Source organism: Spea bombifrons, chromosome 2 (assembly GCF_027358695.1).
Source record: "Spea bombifrons isolate aSpeBom1 chromosome 2, aSpeBom1.2.pri, whole genome shotgun sequence".
Lineage (NCBI taxonomy): Eukaryota > Metazoa > Chordata > Amphibia > Anura > Pelobatidae > Spea > Spea bombifrons.
Genome location: NC_071088.1, coordinates 58,101,716 through 58,121,551, shown reverse-complemented (window position 1 = coordinate 58,121,551; position 19,836 = coordinate 58,101,716). Strand labels below are relative to the sequence as shown.

The 19,836-nt window shown below is 39.4% G+C and overlaps 1 protein-coding gene across 2 annotated transcripts in view; it reads right to left on the bottom strand.

Moving 5' to 3' along the window:
- Nucleotides 1-19,416, bottom strand: part of PIK3C2B (phosphatidylinositol-4-phosphate 3-kinase catalytic subunit type 2 beta) — a 51,058-nt gene extending 31,642 nt beyond the window's left edge. Inside the window, exons 1-11 of one of the 2 annotated variants that reach the window (XM_053454347.1) lie at nucleotides 19,274-19,416; nucleotides 9,219-10,066; nucleotides 7,692-7,792; nucleotides 7,442-7,596; nucleotides 6,850-6,970; nucleotides 4,915-5,026; nucleotides 4,572-4,651; nucleotides 4,181-4,244; nucleotides 3,070-3,216; nucleotides 2,529-2,562; nucleotides 1,062-1,257 (exon numbers count right to left, since the gene is read on the bottom strand). In XM_053454347.1, coding sequence (XP_053310322.1) covers nucleotides 1,062-1,257; nucleotides 2,529-2,562; nucleotides 3,070-3,216; nucleotides 4,181-4,244; nucleotides 4,572-4,651; nucleotides 4,915-5,026; nucleotides 6,850-6,970; nucleotides 7,442-7,596; nucleotides 7,692-7,792; nucleotides 9,219-9,968 — 1,760 coding nt within the window. In that variant the 5' untranslated portion in view covers nucleotides 9,969-10,066; nucleotides 19,274-19,416. Of the gene's footprint in view, nucleotides 1-1,061; nucleotides 1,258-2,528; nucleotides 2,563-3,069; nucleotides 3,217-4,180; nucleotides 4,245-4,571; nucleotides 4,652-4,914; nucleotides 5,027-6,849; nucleotides 6,971-7,441; nucleotides 7,597-7,691; nucleotides 7,793-9,218; nucleotides 10,067-10,974; nucleotides 11,099-19,273 lie in introns of those variants that run through there. The other variant, XM_053454348.1, reaches the window with a different exon arrangement.
- Between the last annotated feature and the right edge of the window lie 420 nt (nucleotides 19,417-19,836).

The following is a 19,836-nucleotide window of genomic DNA, read 5'->3' as shown; positions in this document are numbered from 1 at the left end:
TTTTATAACAGTATTACACACGTGTCTTTCCTCCAAAGATTAGCTACACAGTAAAAATATAACACTGGTCAAACGCTGGTGACTGGTGTAGAGTGAGCAAAGAACAGCAAACACATTTATGGTAAGGAACACTATTCTTACTGATAAAGTATGATGGGGAGGAAGCAAGTAAAAACTGTAGATAAAATAAATTGAAAAAGAAGAAATGGAGAAGGGAGAAGAGTGGACTTATGGGTATTGGAGAAAGATATAAGAACACTACTGACTGATTCACGGGGTGAGGAAGAGCATAGACTTTGAAAAGAAAAAAAGGAGCAAGGGTATTTGGGCTTTGGCAGGAGAGTGCCCAGCTGTATGTCTATATCCCCACCCCTTGCAACATTCACAAGGAATGCTTTATTGAGGGCGGGAATGAGGGTGCGGAGTGAAATACCAAAGGTCATACCCCCCCTTGCCCCCCTCCGTTGCACCATGTTTTCTAATCTCTTTCTCTTCCCATTGTACAACAGAGAGAATGAGAAACTCCACAGACAAAGGGGAATGCCCCTCTCCCCATCCACTTCTCAAAGTCCCTGATACTGCAGCATGGGACTAGTAAAGCCTGGAACTGACCATCTGTCATTGCCTAGAGAGGGAGGGGGCGCTGAAAAGGAGAGAGGCTGTGAGAATGAGGAAGCCATGGGATCAGCATAGAGAATTCCAGCACAGCTGTGAGCAGAGGGGAGCGGTGCACGGTACTGCTCCCTATTCATCTCATGCCTCTCACTCCCTGTAACTAACTAGGCACAAGACAGATTGTTCAATGAGAGAATGACAGGGTAAGAAGTAGGTGGATCGGCCAGCGATCAAGAATCCCCTGCCGTGCATCGCATTAACATTTACAGTATCAGAGTTCATGGTAAAGAAAAAAAGGGGGGGGGGACCTTTAACTATTCTGACATGGAGTGTTTTCGACGGACACTACTTTTGGGATTTACAATATATAATTTATACTAATTAACACACGCACATTTGTAGAGCGTTTCAATGAAATACTGAGCTTTTGCAGGTTTTACCATTACCTGGCAACCCAGGAAATGGGGACGCGGTGTGCTGCATAGACTGTAAAGGCAAGAGGGCTTGTTATGAGCGAGGCATCCTGTGTTTGGCTCTGTTTTCTCTCTGCGTGAAGCACTGTCTGGAAGTCGGCATTGAATGTACTGCAATACAACTGCACCAGATCCAAGATGGCTGCTGTAAGACCCTCCACAACCTTCTCTGTAACATACATAACGTGAAACACACAAAGTCAAGCTTAGTCATTACCTAAAAAGATGCCCAAAAAAAAGATTTGCTCAGTTTTTTAGAGATGTAAATATATATATATATATATATATATATATATATATATATATAGTTACTGTCATGAAAGCATACGCAGCAGTTAATGTACTGGCTTTCAATGTTTAATTTAAATCACAAATGGATCAGAAATTGAGCCTCTGAATAAAACCTAGTTCCTGTAACAGTTCCATTTTTACATCAACACAGTGCCTTAAAATGATTCTTGTGGATAGCTACTGTATATTATCCATAGTGCTTTCTTATTGACAACTGAGTCCAGTAAATGGCAGAAAAGTTAGCTTCTAGGGATTCATATGTCAAACCACTTATGGATAGCAATATTTTAGTTACGGAATGAGAATTTTTAATTAGATTTTTTAAGGTTGTATTCTCTAATATGCCGTTCAATGTAGAGAAGCAGAAGAGCTATGCAAAGCTAACATTTTATTCTTAGTCTAGCCAAAATACACTGCATAAACTGCGTTTAGCCACCAGTTTCAAGCCAACACACGTAAAAAGAAGTGTTTAAACATGAAGCTGACATTCTAAATAAACCCAACAAAGTACTATTTAAACATTATAGCTACGGTATCAGATTTCCTTTTTATTGTTTCCAAGTTAAAGAGCTTGAACTAAAACTGGCTTTTTTTACTGGCCATCCCTGAATCCCTTGTTATTTACAGAGCACATTTAGAAAGGTGAAAGGTAGTATTACACTACAGCGGTACTCTTCAAAAGGAGATGATAGTGGATGACTAATTAACTAGTTTAATGTCCTTGGAGAGCCAAGACCCTTACAACAAATATTTGCAAGGATCTGCATGACATCTTACCGACACCTAAGAAGAATTATGGAAGGAACCAAAAGATTTCTAGAGACCATTAAAACAAAAACATGTCCTGTTTTTGTGTCATTAGCTTTTTTAATACAGCTTGCAAAAAGAGCCGAAGCGCTTGGTATTATGCAGCTTTCATTAGTCCATAATATCTTCATCCTCTGACACATTTAAGATGGTCAGTATGAACAATAAAATAAACCACAACATTGTAACACGCAAGTGACTAAATGCTGTAACACCTCAAGAAAGGTAAACATTGACAAATGACAACATGACACACCATGTACGTACATCCTTATTACAGGAAGTGTCTAATCATAGGCTATGTACAAAACACACTCAGCAAAGGTCTGCAACAAGCATTACCTCTGTTTTCTTCCTGCATTAGAAAATTGGGGTCCTGCAACAGAAAGAGAGATGTGAAATTAAATAAGAATTTAAATGAACTTTGCAGCTGCTATTATGTGCTTAAAAATGTCTGCTATATTACAGCATTGCTAATAAATGGAATTCATATATAAATAATGCTACTATTCAATTCTCCTAGGGCATACTGATTACCTAAACTAGGAGCTTCCCAAAGGTGGAACTGTACCAATGATTGCTGTAATGTTTAGGTATCCTTAAAGCAAACTAGTGTGCTTATCTATGCTAGCTGAACATCGCAAATGTTACAGTTCAGCAATGCCATAACGGAAAGGCTAATTGCGGGTTGTCCATGTCTTACACCAATATATTCTTTATTTAATTTCTAACAAGGAACAAAATGATTGGGGAAGTTTTATGTATCAAAAGTGATTGTAGTTGAAAAGGGGTCTTATCACAACAGCAACTGCTAAAACATTCCAGCAAACTGGTTCACTCCATTGTTACGTATCTTTTTACCGCACTACCCCTATTAACTCACCTTACTTGACTTAATTTGTACACGAGAAGGGCAGGGAGGGAGTTGGTTCAGGGAATTGCTAATTTCTAAGGTTTCTACAGCTGCAAGAGCATTACAGATCGCTTTCACTGACTGCACCACCCGCTCTGCCCGAAGATGGAAGTCTGCCTGTGAATAGAAGATCAGGGCATGCAACTGAATGAGCGAAGGAAACATACACTATATGGAAATATATACACCAAAGAGGAAATAAGATCAAGAAATATATAGAGATCGGATATCTATATATTGATACAGTTCTAATGTATCACGCCATTAGGACCGCAATGCCCAAAGCACTATTAACCCTTTGCGTAATACCTCTGTTTATGTGGAAGATGATGACAAAAAGTTACTATTTAATGTGTAATGAGAACATAAATACATTATGTATGTATTGGTGGGGAGTAATGTATTTACTTTTGGGCCTGCCCTAGGCCTGAGGGGACATAATCAAAGGCTGTTTTTCTTATAAAAATTATTTATTTTTTTAATGCTGGGAGAAGGGTTTTAGAGTGTGGGGGCACATTTGATGTTACAATCACTGATGTCTGAATATTAGCAGGGATCAGCAATTTTTACCAACAACAGATCAGCTGGCAGCACGCCGTCTAATTATATTTTTCATGACTGATGCAATAGTGACATATTTGTCTGATCTCTGCCTTCTCCTACTATTTTATTTTTGGAGATCTATTGATCGGTCTGACACCTTTTCTTTGTTACATTGTATTGCTCCACAATGGAACACTTAACTGTTCAATGCGCGTACAGTCAAACTTAGAGATTGTCGCCGGAAGGTGATGGAGGTGATGACTGCCAGCAGGTGCACTACAATCATGATGGCATATCCTGCATAGCAATTTCATGCTGTAAACTTCCCTCCCTTACAAAGGCTGTTAGAAGTAGCTAAGAAAAGGTGAACAATAACTATGTAACAAGACTGTGTGTGTATATTTCAAAATGTCAATGATCTTACCAATATTCAAGCTGTCACTATATTTTTGGAATATGAACATTTTGTTAGCTATGTGATGGCAGCAGAATCAGTCTCACAGAATCCACAAGATGCCCACACAGAAAACACACTTACCTCAGCTGCAACAAACTCCTCCACTTCATTATGGAAAGTGTCAAAGAGCAGGGTTAGAGCCTGTCTGAGAAAAGACGCAAAGCTGTCAGTTCCATCCAGTACCGTCCCACACTTCCCAACCTCTAGCAACCATAGCTAATTATCCATTCTCACTCAAATTCATGCATTGCAACACCCAGTTCATAATATCGATAGCAATAAAATAAAAATCTCAATAAGACATGCCTATAACACATGGCTAAATAAATGCCACCATTTTCTTCTTTTATAACTACAACACTCCTCAGCTTCTGTTGTGTCTTACAATATGAAATGTACAGCAAATGCAGTCTCATGCATGGTTATATTGAAACCTTTATATAAACACATACATATTTTGATATATGCTTACCTGGTGACAGTCTGTTTGACAGGTCTTTCCTGGAGGTGCACATGATGGTTTAGAGTAGATGGACTTTGAGTGTCACTGGCCTGGGGAAAGACGTGAAACTTTAAATTGTCTGTACAAGAACACACCGATTTATCACAAGTCTATACAAGCTTTAAACTGGCAAATACTTTAATTATTGATAACTTTGGAATGTCAGTGCCATGAAATGTCAGCGTTGGGAACTCTCTGTAAGGATCACGGACAAATGAACAGCTATATGCGCCACAAATATGTAGCATGTCAGCAGGCTGTATACTAAGTCTCTGTGTATAATCATGCTGTACACTTAGGAGGTCTCACTTACTGATCTTGCTAGATCCCATCGAACGGCCTCCTTTTTAATCAAATGAAGCCGGACATCTACGTCAAACTTCCTACATTGCTGGATATATTCGTGGCTTCCCAAGGCTTGTTCACTAGGAAAAGAACAATACAAAAGAGAGAAAGCAGGAGAGGGGGAAAAAAAAAAAACGAGATGTGATTTACAGAATCAGAGATATAATAAGTTATAGGAGACAAAAATGAAAGACAAGAAACTCTCAATGAACCCTTTATTCATAAACAAAAACTTTTCTTTCCAGCTGTAGTTCTCTGGCTTTGCTCAGACAATTCTGACTACTGGCTTCTATTGTCTAGTGTCTTCCGGCTGCCAAGGTCAGGGCCAGGGCAAAGTTACTGTAAGGATATTAATAAAGAGTCACGTTTGTTGTTTATCTCAAAATTCTAAATTTTACGGGGAATCTTGTAGTTACTGCTTGGGTCACATCCTGAAGCACGATGACACTTGCCTGAGAAAATGTTATAGTCTAGCGTTAAGTTGAGTTTCTTCCGTTTCACTGTCAATATTATGAAATTGTTTCCATGATAACACTACTTCCTAACCTACAGGACCTTCTTGTAGATTTCCCAGTTTTAGGCTTTCCTTATATAGAGTTTCTATCTGCCCGGAGAAGCTGGAAAGCATATGCTCACATTTCTGAACATACATTGCTAGTCTTCTGGTTAATCTTAAGTATTCACACATAACTAAGTTGTGAGTTTGTGGATATCTTAGGCGAGGCAAACACTTGTGTTGTGTCTAGCCAAAGAGATTAATTAGCATTCTAGTGTCCCAGGATTACTGTTAATGAACATGAAAGAATCAGGTAAGTACTCTCATATGCATTGTTGAAAACAATTACCTACATTAGGGAGAAGAAGCAGGGCTGAATTTGTATTTCACAGGTTGGGATACTCACAGTTTATCCAAGACCCTACAGATTCCTAGAATGAAACTGTGGCAGCATTTGCTATATGCTGCTCTAAATGAACTGTTGGTGCACCAGAGCTATTTAGCACATTAAAGGGACAGTGTAATGTTCCATACTGTCCCACCTGTAGAAAACAGCAATTTCTGCACATCAACGTGGAGGGACTCGTTAGATGCAATGGAATTCTCACATAAGCCAGAACTTAAGTTGGCAGTGAGTATACAGTGTAAAATGGTAGACAGATGTCTACTTTTCTTGGGTTTTGGGTATTAAATTAATAAAAAAATCTCTTTAATATATTAAACACCTATGAAACTAGTAATAATAAAAAAAGGCCGCACATTTGAAATGACTTATTCATTGTTCAAAAAGGGGAGTATAGGTGAGTATAAAATCTGGTGGCAGAAACTGGCCTAGTAAGTGCCAGTTTATCACACTCAGGAAGTGGGCAGGATACCGCACCTAATAACAGCTCACTCAGTCCCCTATCACTGCACCTTCTGCATCCTGTAACATTCAACAATGATGGGAGGGTACTAGATATTTACCACTTAAAGTGGCATTATACTTATTTTACACTCTCAAGAAATCAAGCCATCTTGAATTTAAAAAAAATATATACTTTAAAAGCCCCTTACTTAACCAGCGAGGAGCAAAGCCACTTGCCTCTTTTATTGTCAGACCAGCTTGTGCAATGAAGACCTTACAGGTGTAGAAGACAGCAGGTGTAAATTAGCACCTTCAGGTTCATAAATAAAGGCCCTTCGTAATGAAGAGGCAAAGTATGAACTGCAACTCTCGTTAAAAACACCCCTGACAACTCACTCTAGTGAATCAACCCCTTTGTGTAGAATCACCTATAGACACTTTACAGTATTGAAGTAGTGGTCATTCCTAATTCCCCTGGGATCAATGAGGCAGACTACCCGGTTCCAGTGTTCCTGACTTTCAACTAATATTGATTTCGGAATGATCCAGTTTGAACTCACTTCTGTAGGAACTCCTCCAACCCACAGAGCTTTAGCAGATAGTCAGACACATTAAGGTCCTCTAAATCGTCACTGGTATAGCAAAGCGTTTGGTAAATCAGCAAGTCAACAGTTGATGAACCTAAAGAGAAACAAAAACGAAACAAAAAGTTTTAAAAAACCAAGCACTGACAGATTAAACATTTTCCCTGAAAAAATATATTTTGATGCGACGATGAATGGGCAACATCCAAATGTTAGTGGGAAAAAAAAGGAAATAGTAATTTAATTTAAAACCTATGCACTGCAATTATTTCAAACACAATATGCATCATATCTAAGAGTTCAAGTGGTAGAATCATATCCCCCCACAAGTATGATGGTTAACATTTTAGAATACTAAAATTATTTAATAAAAACTCAAATTCATTGAATCAAATCTACTCTATTTTTCTAAGCAATTTAAAATATAATTTGGCGTTGTTGCAATATATCTATCTTCTGCATGTTCAGCATCTACATGTACAAAAATAACAGACTGGTTAACTACATCCCAAATCCTCTGTATAAATTCAAAGAGTTGCATGAGAAAGCAAGTAAAAAAACCACTCACAATCACACGTAAAGGTCAAAGGATCTCTCAGCCCATCACATATCACTGTCACCTTCAAGCTTACTCCATGGCCGAGGTGCTCAGGGCTCAAGTTGACAGGACTCCAGACAATTCCAGTGTGTTTCTGATCTGTGATGCTGTGTCTAGAGCGCAGGCTGTATTAATGGAAGAGATTACATTAGAAGTTAAATTACAATATTGCCTCTGTTCATAATGCTGAAAAGGTAATTATTGCAGCAGCACTACTCACATGTCTAGCATGTGACAGAACGCAGCAGTCTCTTCATCCCTCTGCTCTGACATTTCAAACAAGTCGCAGCCGTTCTGCTGAGGATTTGGGTTAAAAGAGTCCTGTGGCAGGTGTCAGGAGAAACAGGTATAAAAGTGTCAGAATGCCAAAAGTATCATTTATATACAAACATACAGGCATGTAGAACATTATTTTGATTAAATAATATATCCAGAATGCATAATCAGCAGGAAACAGGCAATATATCTCCCTTTCCTTCCCTTTCAACTATACTCCTTTCCGCTCTTGCTCCCTGCCAGACTCGCACCCAACCTTATGTGTGGGAAAAGCTAGACAGCCAGTAGGAAGCAGCATATGGTACCAAATAATACTTACAACTTGTTGTAAAGCAAACACTCTCTGAAATGTCCTGGAAGAGGGTCACAATAAAAAAAAACAGGATCTAAGCCATATTTGGTACAGTATTAAAATGATTAGTCTTAGTGTTAACATGTGTTTCACATATAATTCACTGTGTATTCATATACTTGTTACAATGTTGCCCTTACACAATGACTTCTCCCTTGTTCCAATAAGTCCCTAGTGCTTATGTGACAATCCTAAAGTCTACTCTGGTGTCAACGAGAAACTGCAGGTCACCTATACAGGACAATGGACAATTCCCAGACCAATTTCCCATGTCACCCCGTCCAGGTTTGAATCAACTGGGCAACTTGAAAGGAATCGAACTGTCACCTTTGAAGCCCTATTGGCCATATTTAGTGATAACAAAAACGTTCTGTTGCTTTTTCCAATAGTGATTCTTGTTTTCATGTATATAACTACCTTGTTTTCCCCCAAATAAAAAAGTTAATCTGCTTTGTCCCTGAGCTTTTGTCGTTACTCTGGTGATTAATTTGGAGCTTCTTTACCCTGAGTATTCCAGAGTGAGGAAGTTCCCGCTAAATCGCTATTGTAGGGCAACACTTTGGGTGACTTACTCAAACACCACATTGTGGTGAGTGTTTAAAGCAATGCTAATGAAGTCCTGTTTATCTAAAATTATCTATTTTTGTCAAACGACCCTCTGGGTAATTAAGACTGAACCATCCTATTGTCTCCAATAAAATTATGCAAAAACTGTTGTTCTCAAACAGAACATACAATATTTTCAAAAACTATTTTTTTCAAAATGTGATACTACAACAAAGTGGCTAGGGTTTAAACTGAAAATAGATGCATTGCAAATTGGTAAAGTAACAATCAGGATCAAGATGTTATGGGGGGTTTTTTTGGAACGTAAGTTCGCAAGCGCATGGCTCTCTTGTCCTTTTGTACCAGTTTGTTATTGTGTGTGAATTTAAATTATTTTACCGACTCTTGTACCAGTGCTAGATAATCTGGGGTAATATAAATGTGATGTATTATGTCATAATACCCTGCATCTTTTTCTCTGCAATCTGGTAGTTCAATGGAATTGTCACCTAAATAGTGTCCATAGTATGAATTACTGTAACATAAAAACAATCTTTTGTCTTTTATACTCACTGGACCAACTGAACCTCTGAAACCTTTAGATGGCCCCCCAACTTTCTGTCCATAGGTGCGTGGTGGGACTTGGGGGGGAAGAGTGTTGCTTCGTGAAACTGGCTTTCCTGTTAGCTTTTTCCGCAGGCCCACCTCCTTCCAGTGTCCTTCAGCCTGGCGCAGTAATTCAGAATCATAGGTAGATGTCAAGTTTAAGTGTGTGATCGTGTCATTGATTCTTTCATAGTCAAGGTCAGAGAATCCACTCCCTCTCCTCCCTTCTCTCTCAAATTCATACTTTTCCTCCATTTGTGAAATTGTACGCCTGAGAAGCTTCCCTTCAGCATCTCCGCTGTATACATTGACATCTCGGCTCTGGTAGCTTTTGTTTGTGTTGGCAGGAAGCAATTCTTTGCGCTGGGTCAAAATGTGAGTGCGTGGAGGCAGTGGAGGAGGGGACACATTTTTTGGGGAGCATCTTTCTTCTCCCCGGCCATTGCTATGGTACCCATCTCCATATATGTACAGGTAATCTTCAGATGGTGGAGGTTTGGTCCTTGGTGGTAAAGGGACAGTAGCAGGTGTCTGGGAGGCTACATCCCAAGAAATAAGGTGGCTCTCATTACTCCCAGGTGGCCTCTTTTCTTGACGGAGACGTGAAAGAGCATCATATTCCATTTGCAAAGCCTCTGCCAGAGCAAGTTCCTTCTGACTTATTCCCAAGGACTCCAGGCCCTGCCATTGCTCCCTATTACCACCTGAGGTTGACATTACTGCAGATTATAAAGTGGAAAAAAGGGGGTAACTGGGAGCTATCGCTGAAAGCAGTTTGTGACTTTAGACAGAGACATAATGTTGCAAAATCCCACCTGTAAAAAGTTTAAAATAAGAATGCGTAAGTGAAACTGAAAGCAGACATTATTACTGTTATTTCTCAAACAACATACAGACATTTCTCAGTAATAATTAAATAAATGATATGAAGTAAGCTGTCAGTTTTTTAAGCAAAATACAGCAACAAGCAGAGCTCAACCTGCATAACTTATTACAACCATGTCCTGAACTTGCTACTCCACCATTTAAGGCCACTTACAAAGAGATAAATAACCATGTTAAAAGCTGCATGACCATCCTTGTGATGACTTGACTTGATTTCTACTGGATGCATGCTCGTCATATATCACATTTAGATGAATTTACATTGTACGCTGAACAAGCTGACATAGGATTCTGGAAACTGGTGTTTCCATTTTGACAGCAAACATTTAAAAGATGAGCCATATTATATGGCTGTATATAGGTTTTATAAAGTGTTTCTTCAATGACAACACATTGTAATCGTTACTAAAATGCTTTAACCGGGCACAATTACAAAAACACTGGTTTATTCTGCTACCACATCACACATGCAACAATGAATCTGTAATTCAACTAGAGCGACCAATGTATGCAAGTCAAATTGTTAGTTATATACCGTACTAGTTGTAACGTTCTGTCTACCCATTGCTATGCAATATGACAGTGCTATATAAAACTAATTATGTATATATAAAAAAAAAATTACTTTGCCTGTTAACCCTTACAATGACTCATTTTCACATATCATGGATTGCTCTCTCTTTATCAGGACTAACATTAAAAGCTACTTAAAGTAAGCACAAGGGCTTCAGCATGGCTCATCATCTTGCTCATAATAATTAAAACAAAATACATTCTGCACTCAACATATATTCCTTTAACATACTCATAAAATATATTTAAAAACAAGAAAACATACCTAATGAGCTTATTAAGCGTCTTGCTTTACTGATGTCATGCCTCTACAGACATCCAGGAAATCTTAAAGCATAATACAATATAGATATAAATTCCGCAACAGTCCCTTAGTCCAAGGACAAATGTACTAAGCAGGAAATTTTCTGCAAGAATTTAGACGCGGAACAAAAAAAAAAAACTATCCTCCTCGATAAGCATAAAAAGATATTTCCATACATTTATAAATGTACAAACGTTTTTTGTTTAGTGTTATTTGGGGGAGGGTGAATATGACAGGTGGAGTGTACACTTACACTTTACATACCAAAAGTATCTGGACACCCCCTCCTAATTTAGGCATGTATGCAGTAATTTGCATAGCCAAACACTGGCAGTAGAATGGGTCTTAAATAAAGAGCTTAGGGACTTTTAAATGTGGCACTGTCATGAGATGCCATCTTTGCCAGTCAGTTTGTGTCATTTCTGCCCTGGCTGAATGTAAGTAGAAGCATCCAGGAGTAACAACAGCTCAGCCACAAAGTGGTATATCGTGCACTCCCAGAGAGGGTTTGCAGAATGCTGAAGCGTGTACCCTGTAAAAGTCACCTGTCATCACTGACTACAGAGATCCAAACTGCCTCTGAAAGTAACATAAGCACCAGCACTGTGCGTTGTTTGCTTCATGAAATGGGTTTCCAAGGCATAGCAGCTGCACACAAGCCCAAGATCACTGTGAACAATACCAAGCATCCGCTGGAGTAGTGTAAAGCCCTCTGGAGTGATGAATCACGTTTCACTATTTGGAAGTGTAAGAGATGAATCTTGGTTTAGTGACTGTTAGAAACACGCTACCTATAGGAATGCATAGTGCCAAATGTAAAGTTTGGTGGAGGATGGATAATGGTCTGTAGCTGTCACCAATTGCGAGCCAGGCCTTCTCATCTAACATTGGCTAACCTCACAAATGCTGTTTAAGCTGAATGGGTAGAATTCCAAAATCCCTGTAGAAAGCCTTCACAGAAGAGAGGAGGCTTTTAAAGGTGTGGGGAGTACCTATTCCATATAAATGCCCTTGGTTTTGGAATGAGATGTCCAACAAGCTCATATAGGTGTGATAAGGAGTCTATGTACATTTGGTTTTATATAGAATTTTCTAATTGACCAATTAAAAATGTGTTACATTATTACATCATCATTTACAAGCTCAAGGCACAGTGCCTAGTAGCCTCCTGACAAAATGCCCTTCTTAAAGAGGAACTCTGGAAAAAAAATCTGAGCATTAAGTACAGTGCTGTATACTGTAATATAGATTAGAATTGACAAACCTTAATTTTAACTCATTTTGTTCCAATAAACTTTCTTTATCTCATGAACTGGAAGGCCTTCTTTGCCTAATATATTGGTTTGTCTAGTGCTAGAGAAAGTAACCGGGAGATGGAGTGGTGTACTGTCAGTGTGTATTTGTGTGTATGTATAGTGCCAGAGTCTGTAAGTGTGTGTATAGTTTTATAGTCAGTGTGTTCACGTGTATATATGTATACTTCCAGAGTGTACTATGTGTATAAAAGTGTGGTATTACTGTATGTGGTGTTTGACCTCCTGCTGATTTTGAACGTTTGCCCACTGACAAAGACTTGATCAGTCTATAATTTTAATGGTAGGTTTATTTAAACAGTGAGAGACAGAATAACAAAAAAACCCTCCAAAAAACAGAATAATGCATTTTCCTCAGTGAAATACGTATTTGACTCATTTGCAAAACATGACTTAGTACTTAGTGGCAAATTACAGAAATCAGACGTTTCTTGTAGTTGGCCACCAGGTTTACACACATCTCAGGAGAGATTTTTGTCCCACTCCTCTTTGCAGATCCTCTCCAAGTCATTAAGGTTTCGAGGCTGGCATTTGGCAACTGGAACCTTCCCTTCAGCTCCCTCCACAGATTTTCTATGGGATTAAGGTCTGGAGACTGGCCACTCCAGGACCTTAATGTGCTTCTTCTTGAGCCACTCCTTTTTTTTTTGCCTTGGCTGTGTGTTTTGGGCCATTGTCATGCTGGAATACCCATCCACGACCCATTGTCAATGCCCTGGCTGAGGGAAGGAGATTCTCACCCAAGATTTGACTGTACATAGCCCCATCCATCGTCCCATTAATGCGGTGAAGTTGTCCTGTCCCCTTAGCAGAAAAAACACCCCCACAGCATAATGTTTCTACCTCCATGTTCGACAGTGGGGACGGTGTTCTTGGGAGTCATAAGCAGCATTCCTCTTCCTCCAAACATGGCGAGTTGAGTGGATGCCAAATAGCTTGATTTTGGTCTCATCTAGCCACAACGCTTTCACCCAGCTCTCCTCTGAATCATTCAGATGTTCATTAGCAAACTTTAGACGGGCCTGTACATGCGCTTTCTTGAGCAGGGGGACCTTGCGGGCGCTGCAGGATTTCAGTCCTTCACGGCATAGTGTGTTACCAACTGTTTTCTTGGTGACTATGGTCCCAGCTGCCGTGTAGTTCTGGGCTGATTCCTCACTGTTTTCATGATCATTGAAAGTCCACGAGGTGAGATCTTGCATTCAGAGCTGGCCTTAAGTGTTCTGGCGCCCTGTGCGGACTACTCCTCTGGCTCCCCCTTCTCCCTACCCCCCGCCCTGCCCCTTCTCCCTACCACCCCCTGCCCGGGACTTAAATTAAAGTTTTTGGGTTTTTTTTTAACTGTATTTAACATGAAGGATGATAAATAAAGTTTAAATTAAAACAAAGAAAAAAAACGATGTTTTAATTTAAGTTCCGGGCAGGCGCCCCTGCTGCCATGGCGCCCTGTGCGGCCGTACACACCTAAGGCCGGCCCTGCTTGTATTGAGCCCCAGACCGAGGGAGATTGAGAGTTATTTTTCCATTTGCGAATAATCGCACCAACTGTTGGCACCTTCTCAGCAAGCTGCTGGGCGATGGTCTTGCAGCCCATTCCAGTCTTGTCTAGGTCTATAATCTTGTCCCTGGACAGCTCTTTAGTCTTAGCCATGGTGGACAGTTTGGAATCTGAAGAGAGTACTCCTAATCTCAGCTGGTTATCTGTACAAAAGGCACCTGGGAGCCAGACATCTTGCAGATCAATTTATAACTTATTTGAAATGCCTTATTCTGTATTTTTTTGTTGTTATTTTCTCACTGTTCAAATAAACCTCCCGTTAAAATTAAAGACTGTTCAAGTCTTTGTCAGTGAGCAAACATACAAGACCAGCAGCAGATCAAATAATTTTTTCCTTCACTGTATGTCACTTTATAGTGTGTATTTATCAGTGTACAGTGTTAGCATGTGAGTGCATGAACATATGGGGTAAAGTGTCAATTGTTTATGAAATGGATCATTAATACATTAAATGTTTTGCAAATACATATATTGATCAATACTTTATTAAAAACATTTTATATTGCTTATTACTTTATGTGTTTTACCCAGAAGAATACATTGAGATTTCTCTCTTTTTCAAGTATGTCATGGGGAGCCAAGTCCAGAAACGGTTTTACATACAGAGTATACAGATTAAATAAAAGTAAAAAAAATACTAGACATGAACAGAATAAATAGGAATTAGTAATCTAATAACAGGTACATTCTGTTTTTAGATTTTAAGAGATGCTCATTTTCACAGATTTTAGGCTATTACATATATTTTGTGACATATCCTCAGAATGGGACATATTTCTTAATTATGATATTTAAAATATTTTATGTTAAGGGCATATAGGATAGTGGAGCATTACCTTTGAAAGGAGAAGGTAGATATGACAAACTTTAAGGATAAGGAAATAAGAACATGATCATGGGAACAAAACTGGCTCCTAAATTTTTTGGCTGGCTTATGGATCCAAACCAAATTTGTCGACCCTTTTTAAATTTGATATTTTAAGTTGAACACACATCAGTAGTGTAAATCATAGTCGTCAATATTTACTAACCAATATTGACGTATATCGTTAGAGGGCTAATTTCTGGGAGGGGGGCCGGTATAAGCAAACATTATTTTGCCAAGAAGGGCTGACTTTGTAAAACAATCATGTGGGTCAGAATAAAAGATATCTGTCTGCATGTTGCAGACTTGTAAGGATTAATGGTGAATGGTTAGTAAAAACAAAACATGGCAACCTTAGCTGAATGAGTCATATTGCTAATATAAATTTACCTTTCATGTATGCTTAAATAGCATGCTTTTCTAGTAATTCTAATAACCACTACCCACCCCGTAATAAATGCCCCCTGGGAAACCACCTGACAGTGGGCGTAAACGGTAAATCAAGAAGCAAGATACGGGAAGAGCAATGTTCAAAAAGAGAAAGATAAATACACCCTAGCATTCACAGTGCTATAGACCTTGAAGCGATGATCTGTTTGCACAGAAAGAGCTAAGTAGACAAATAGATTTGTGCAGAGGGCAATTTTCATGGAAAACAGGTACAGGAAGAAAAGAAAAAAAAAAACAAAAAACATAGAAACCATTCTGCCCCATCTAAGTCTTGCTGGGTTTTTCTGATATTTCCTGACAATCAGTTCCTGGCCTTGTGGATAAACAAGTCTATTCTATGTGCCCTCTACTTATCTATCTGACACTCACACAAAATGCATATTTATAAACAAAAGCTATGCTATATACCTGGGGTTGACAGATCCCAGGAGCTCCTAAATTTATGCCATTTATTTTTGTCTCTATGGGTATCTACCCTTTTCCAGCTCATAAAGAAATATCAAGTTCACACATTTGTGTGTCTAGCTTCTACCTTCTACATAAGTCTACCCAGCCCTGATGCATACAAATAATGAAACACTTATTGTAAGCCCTTTAAATAGTAAATAGCATGACAGAGAAACAAACAAAAATCAAAGATGAACATAGATTTTAGGTTCTAGACTAATACCTGCCATTTAACATTAAATATAGATTAAAGGGCACGTAAGAAATACTCTCATCCATAGTCGTTCATGTGGTTTTGAAACAGAACCACAAACCGACCCAGAAACCACTTTTTGTGAGACAGATGAAAACCACACTTGGTATGAGGATATAGAGGAGATAGAGACGAGACCTACTAAACAAGCGAAAACGAAACCACACAGACATAATTATGCAGATATTAACAATACATGGTCAGGACAACCCAACAAACACACTAAATTCTAAAGCATTCCTGCTAACTAGAGCTTTATTCTCAGATCCCCTACACAACCTCTTTAATTCTCAACAAAAGCGTATTTAACAAAATATCAGGCCTGTGGCTTCATTGAAGGACAGCATAACTCCATGCATGTTCTGAAAATCATTTGCTCCCTCACAAACTGTACAGAGGTATGAAGTAGATAGTTAAATACTTGACTTTTACATACATATTACCATATTTGCTCGATTATAAGACGACCCCGTGAAAATTTGAATGTTAATTTAGAAAAAAATATATAAATAATATAAGACTACCCTATAGGAAAAAAGTTTTTATTAGTAAATGTAAACAATTTTTTCATATATAATAAAAACTATGATTGAGAAAAATGCATTCTTTGTTTTTATTTCCTTTTATTTGCCAACCTATCCCACTTATATGCCACTCTGCCCCCCATATGCCTTATACCCCCTATATGCCACTCTGCCCCCGAGATATGCCTTATAAGACGAGGGGTATTTTTCAGAGCATTTGCTCTGTAAAAAACCTTGTTTTATAATCTAGCAAATACAGTAATTCTCTCATTATATCTAAAATTGGGCAGACCGGACCTGATAGAGATCCCCCAGCTAAGCTTTTAAATTCAAGACGAAGAAATACGGGAAGACACGTGTATATCATAAAGGGCAAAATGTAAAAATATATTAAGTGGTAAGTCAATATTTATTGAAGGTTTTCAAAATTTTTAAGGAAATCATAACAAGGGAAGAAGGGTACAGAAAATAGCTATTTCCTCAAACAAGCGGATGCGTTCGACGGGAAGGAACCACTCCCGGAACGTAGGAGGGGAGGGATCACTCCAAAGAGGGGGTATCAGTGCTTTGGCCGCCGTCAGTAAACGGCAGAGGACTGATTTCTTGAACCAGGAGATAGAGAACGAACCATGGTGGAGGAGGAAAAAGTCAGGGGTAAAAGGGATAGGGACATCAGAGAGAGATTGCATGCACTTCTGGATTGCAGACCAGTAAGGGACTATGCGGAGGCAAAGCCACCACAGGTGTAGAAGCGAGCCAGGAGAATCTTTACATCTCCAGCATTCATTAGGCAAGTCAGGCCTATAACGAGCTAGCGCTGTAGGGGGGTCTGTACCACTGAGCTAAGAGCTTATAAGCCATTCCCTGATCCCTGTTGCTCAGAGAACAACGAATGCAAATCTTTTCCCACTGCTCCTCTGTGAGAACGACCTGCAGGGAAGCTTCCCATTTCCCCATAAACACTGGGGGCACAGGGGTCAGGGCAGTCAGCAGCAGACTATATAGGTGGGATACCCCGTGAGTCAGCCGACTAGACGATACACAGAGCGTCTCAAAAGTGGTGAGGTCGCGGTTGTGTCTCTGCACCAGGGAACGATAAAAGTTGTTTAACTGCGGAGAGCGAAACCGATAGAGGAAGGTAGGCGAGGCCGGCGCAATCAGATGTTCAAGTGGTCTAAGCCCTCCAGAGGTGACAAAGGAGCGAACTTTAGAATTGGCGCCAGCGGGGAACAAATCGACCCCTACACCCGGAGGGAAGTCTGGGTTGTCCCTGAGGGGGGTAAGTGGGGAGGGAAAAGCGGTTAGCTGCGCGCTTCGAGTTAGAGCGTACCAGACGCGCAGGGTGGCTCGAATAAAAGCCGCGGGCGAGTGATAGCAAGGAGGAGGTCGTCAGCGTAACCTAGGACCTTGCGGCGAGTCTTCCCAATGGTTAAGCCATGGATATCGGAATTGAGCCCGATAGCCTGAAGCAGTGGTTCTAGCGAGAGCACAAACAGCAGGGGCGAAAGAGGACATCCCTGACGGGTGCCATTAGTAATAGTGAAAGGGTCCGATAGAGCACCGTTGATACGGAGGCATGCTGAGGGGGCCTGATAAAGTGACTGGATCCAAGTGAGTAGGTGAGGACCGAGTAAAATTAAATTAATACGCTATTCAGAAAACAGCATCTCTTCACAAATCTGCACAATGCTCGGCTGTATTTCAGAGTTTTATTACCATATTTATGAAAGTGTTAATATTTAGTAAAAGTAGAATGTATGAAACCTTTTCAGTGCTTGGAGTTCTATTCTGTAACCGTAAAACCATTTACATAGATGATGTGATGCACTGGGAAGTAGCTACATCCTGAATGGGACTAAAACAGTCCCCATCAGAATCCAGAACAGTTTCGCTGTCACATGGTGCAAGTGTTGCTTGTTTATCCTGAGGCAGTGTCGGTGACTGCTCAGGATTCGAGAACCCTCTCCATACTAGTTTTCTGTTGTCCAATACATTCAAAAAGATTCTTTCCTGAATGAACATCTGTCCTTCAATTTACCAGTGTAGTATACATTTATCCAATGATCTTGATCTGGATGGTCTTTATTAATTGCTTGCTTTCAGCCAAATTCAATAACTACGAATTCCGTAATAAGTTTGGAGCAAGGCTAAATAAATAATGGTTATAAGTTTTAACTCTGGCATGGAGCCATATTTCCTTAATACATTTTTGCCCGTAATCTTTGATATATAAAAAGGATCCCATGGATATTTTTAGTCCGTCTTCTCTTGATATTTCTTAATCTTAACGTGCATCATAGGGGATCATGTGCAGTCTGTTAAAATAATGCATATACAATGTAAAACTACTTGGGCTCATGGTAGGATTTAATAGAGGGAACATAGCGTATGATGGAAAATTTGCTTGAAAGTCCCTGGCTCTGCCCTTGCTGAGAAAAACTAAGATCAGGAAAATGCTGGAAAATGAAATCAGCATTATCTTCGAATGGAACATTAAATAAGTATGATAACCAAAGTGAAACTGAAAAGCTTTTAGTGTATAATTCACTTATGGTTTTATCACAGATGGGTCTTTAGAATCAACTCATAAATCGTCAACAGTACATTCAATGACATATGCTGACGTATATGTCAGAGACTGTAAACATTAAAACACAGCCTGTGATAGCTCCTGCAAAAGACAAAACAACAACAAAAAAAATCAAACTGTAAATTATGTATATCTGGTACGGCAATAAATTTGGATTTCAGCCAGTCGACTAATTTAAAGAATAATGCCTTGTTTGATTATTTACTTGATGTCTGTAAGAGCATTTCATCACTCCCCTTCCCCCAGTATTCCCAGGGTACCTTCTCTAATGACCACCAGTGGGAGGGGAGGAGGGGGGTTACCCATCTGTGTATAAGCAGCAGCACAAGTCACGGAGTGGGGAGGGGAAGAGGGTCACACTGTATGATCACAATCCTCCGCCTGATGCCTCTGTCCTGCACCTGCTGCCCCAGCTCTGTAGATGAATCAAGCGGAAAATTCAACACAATGTCTGTGGGAATGTTTATTTCTATAAGCCTGCATTTTCTCCCATGCTTATAGGAGACGTTTACTACTCTGCTTATTTGTAGAAAAGCCCCTCTTTCCCAATATTAGTACGAAACAGGACTCCTTCCATTACAGATATTGTATAATAAACTAAAAACGTTTTGAAAAATAAAGTGCTAAAAGGAAGATAACAAAATATAAGAAAATGGGATACCAAATATATATATATTTTTTTCTTTTTCCCCTATTTTAAGAGGAAAAGTCTGAATACAAATTATCAATAAACAAAATTAAAATGCCCTTAGGGATAGTCATTTTATGCTATCCCTATTAAGCCATCTTGAAAAGCTTATATTCAGTCTAGGGTTTGACCAGA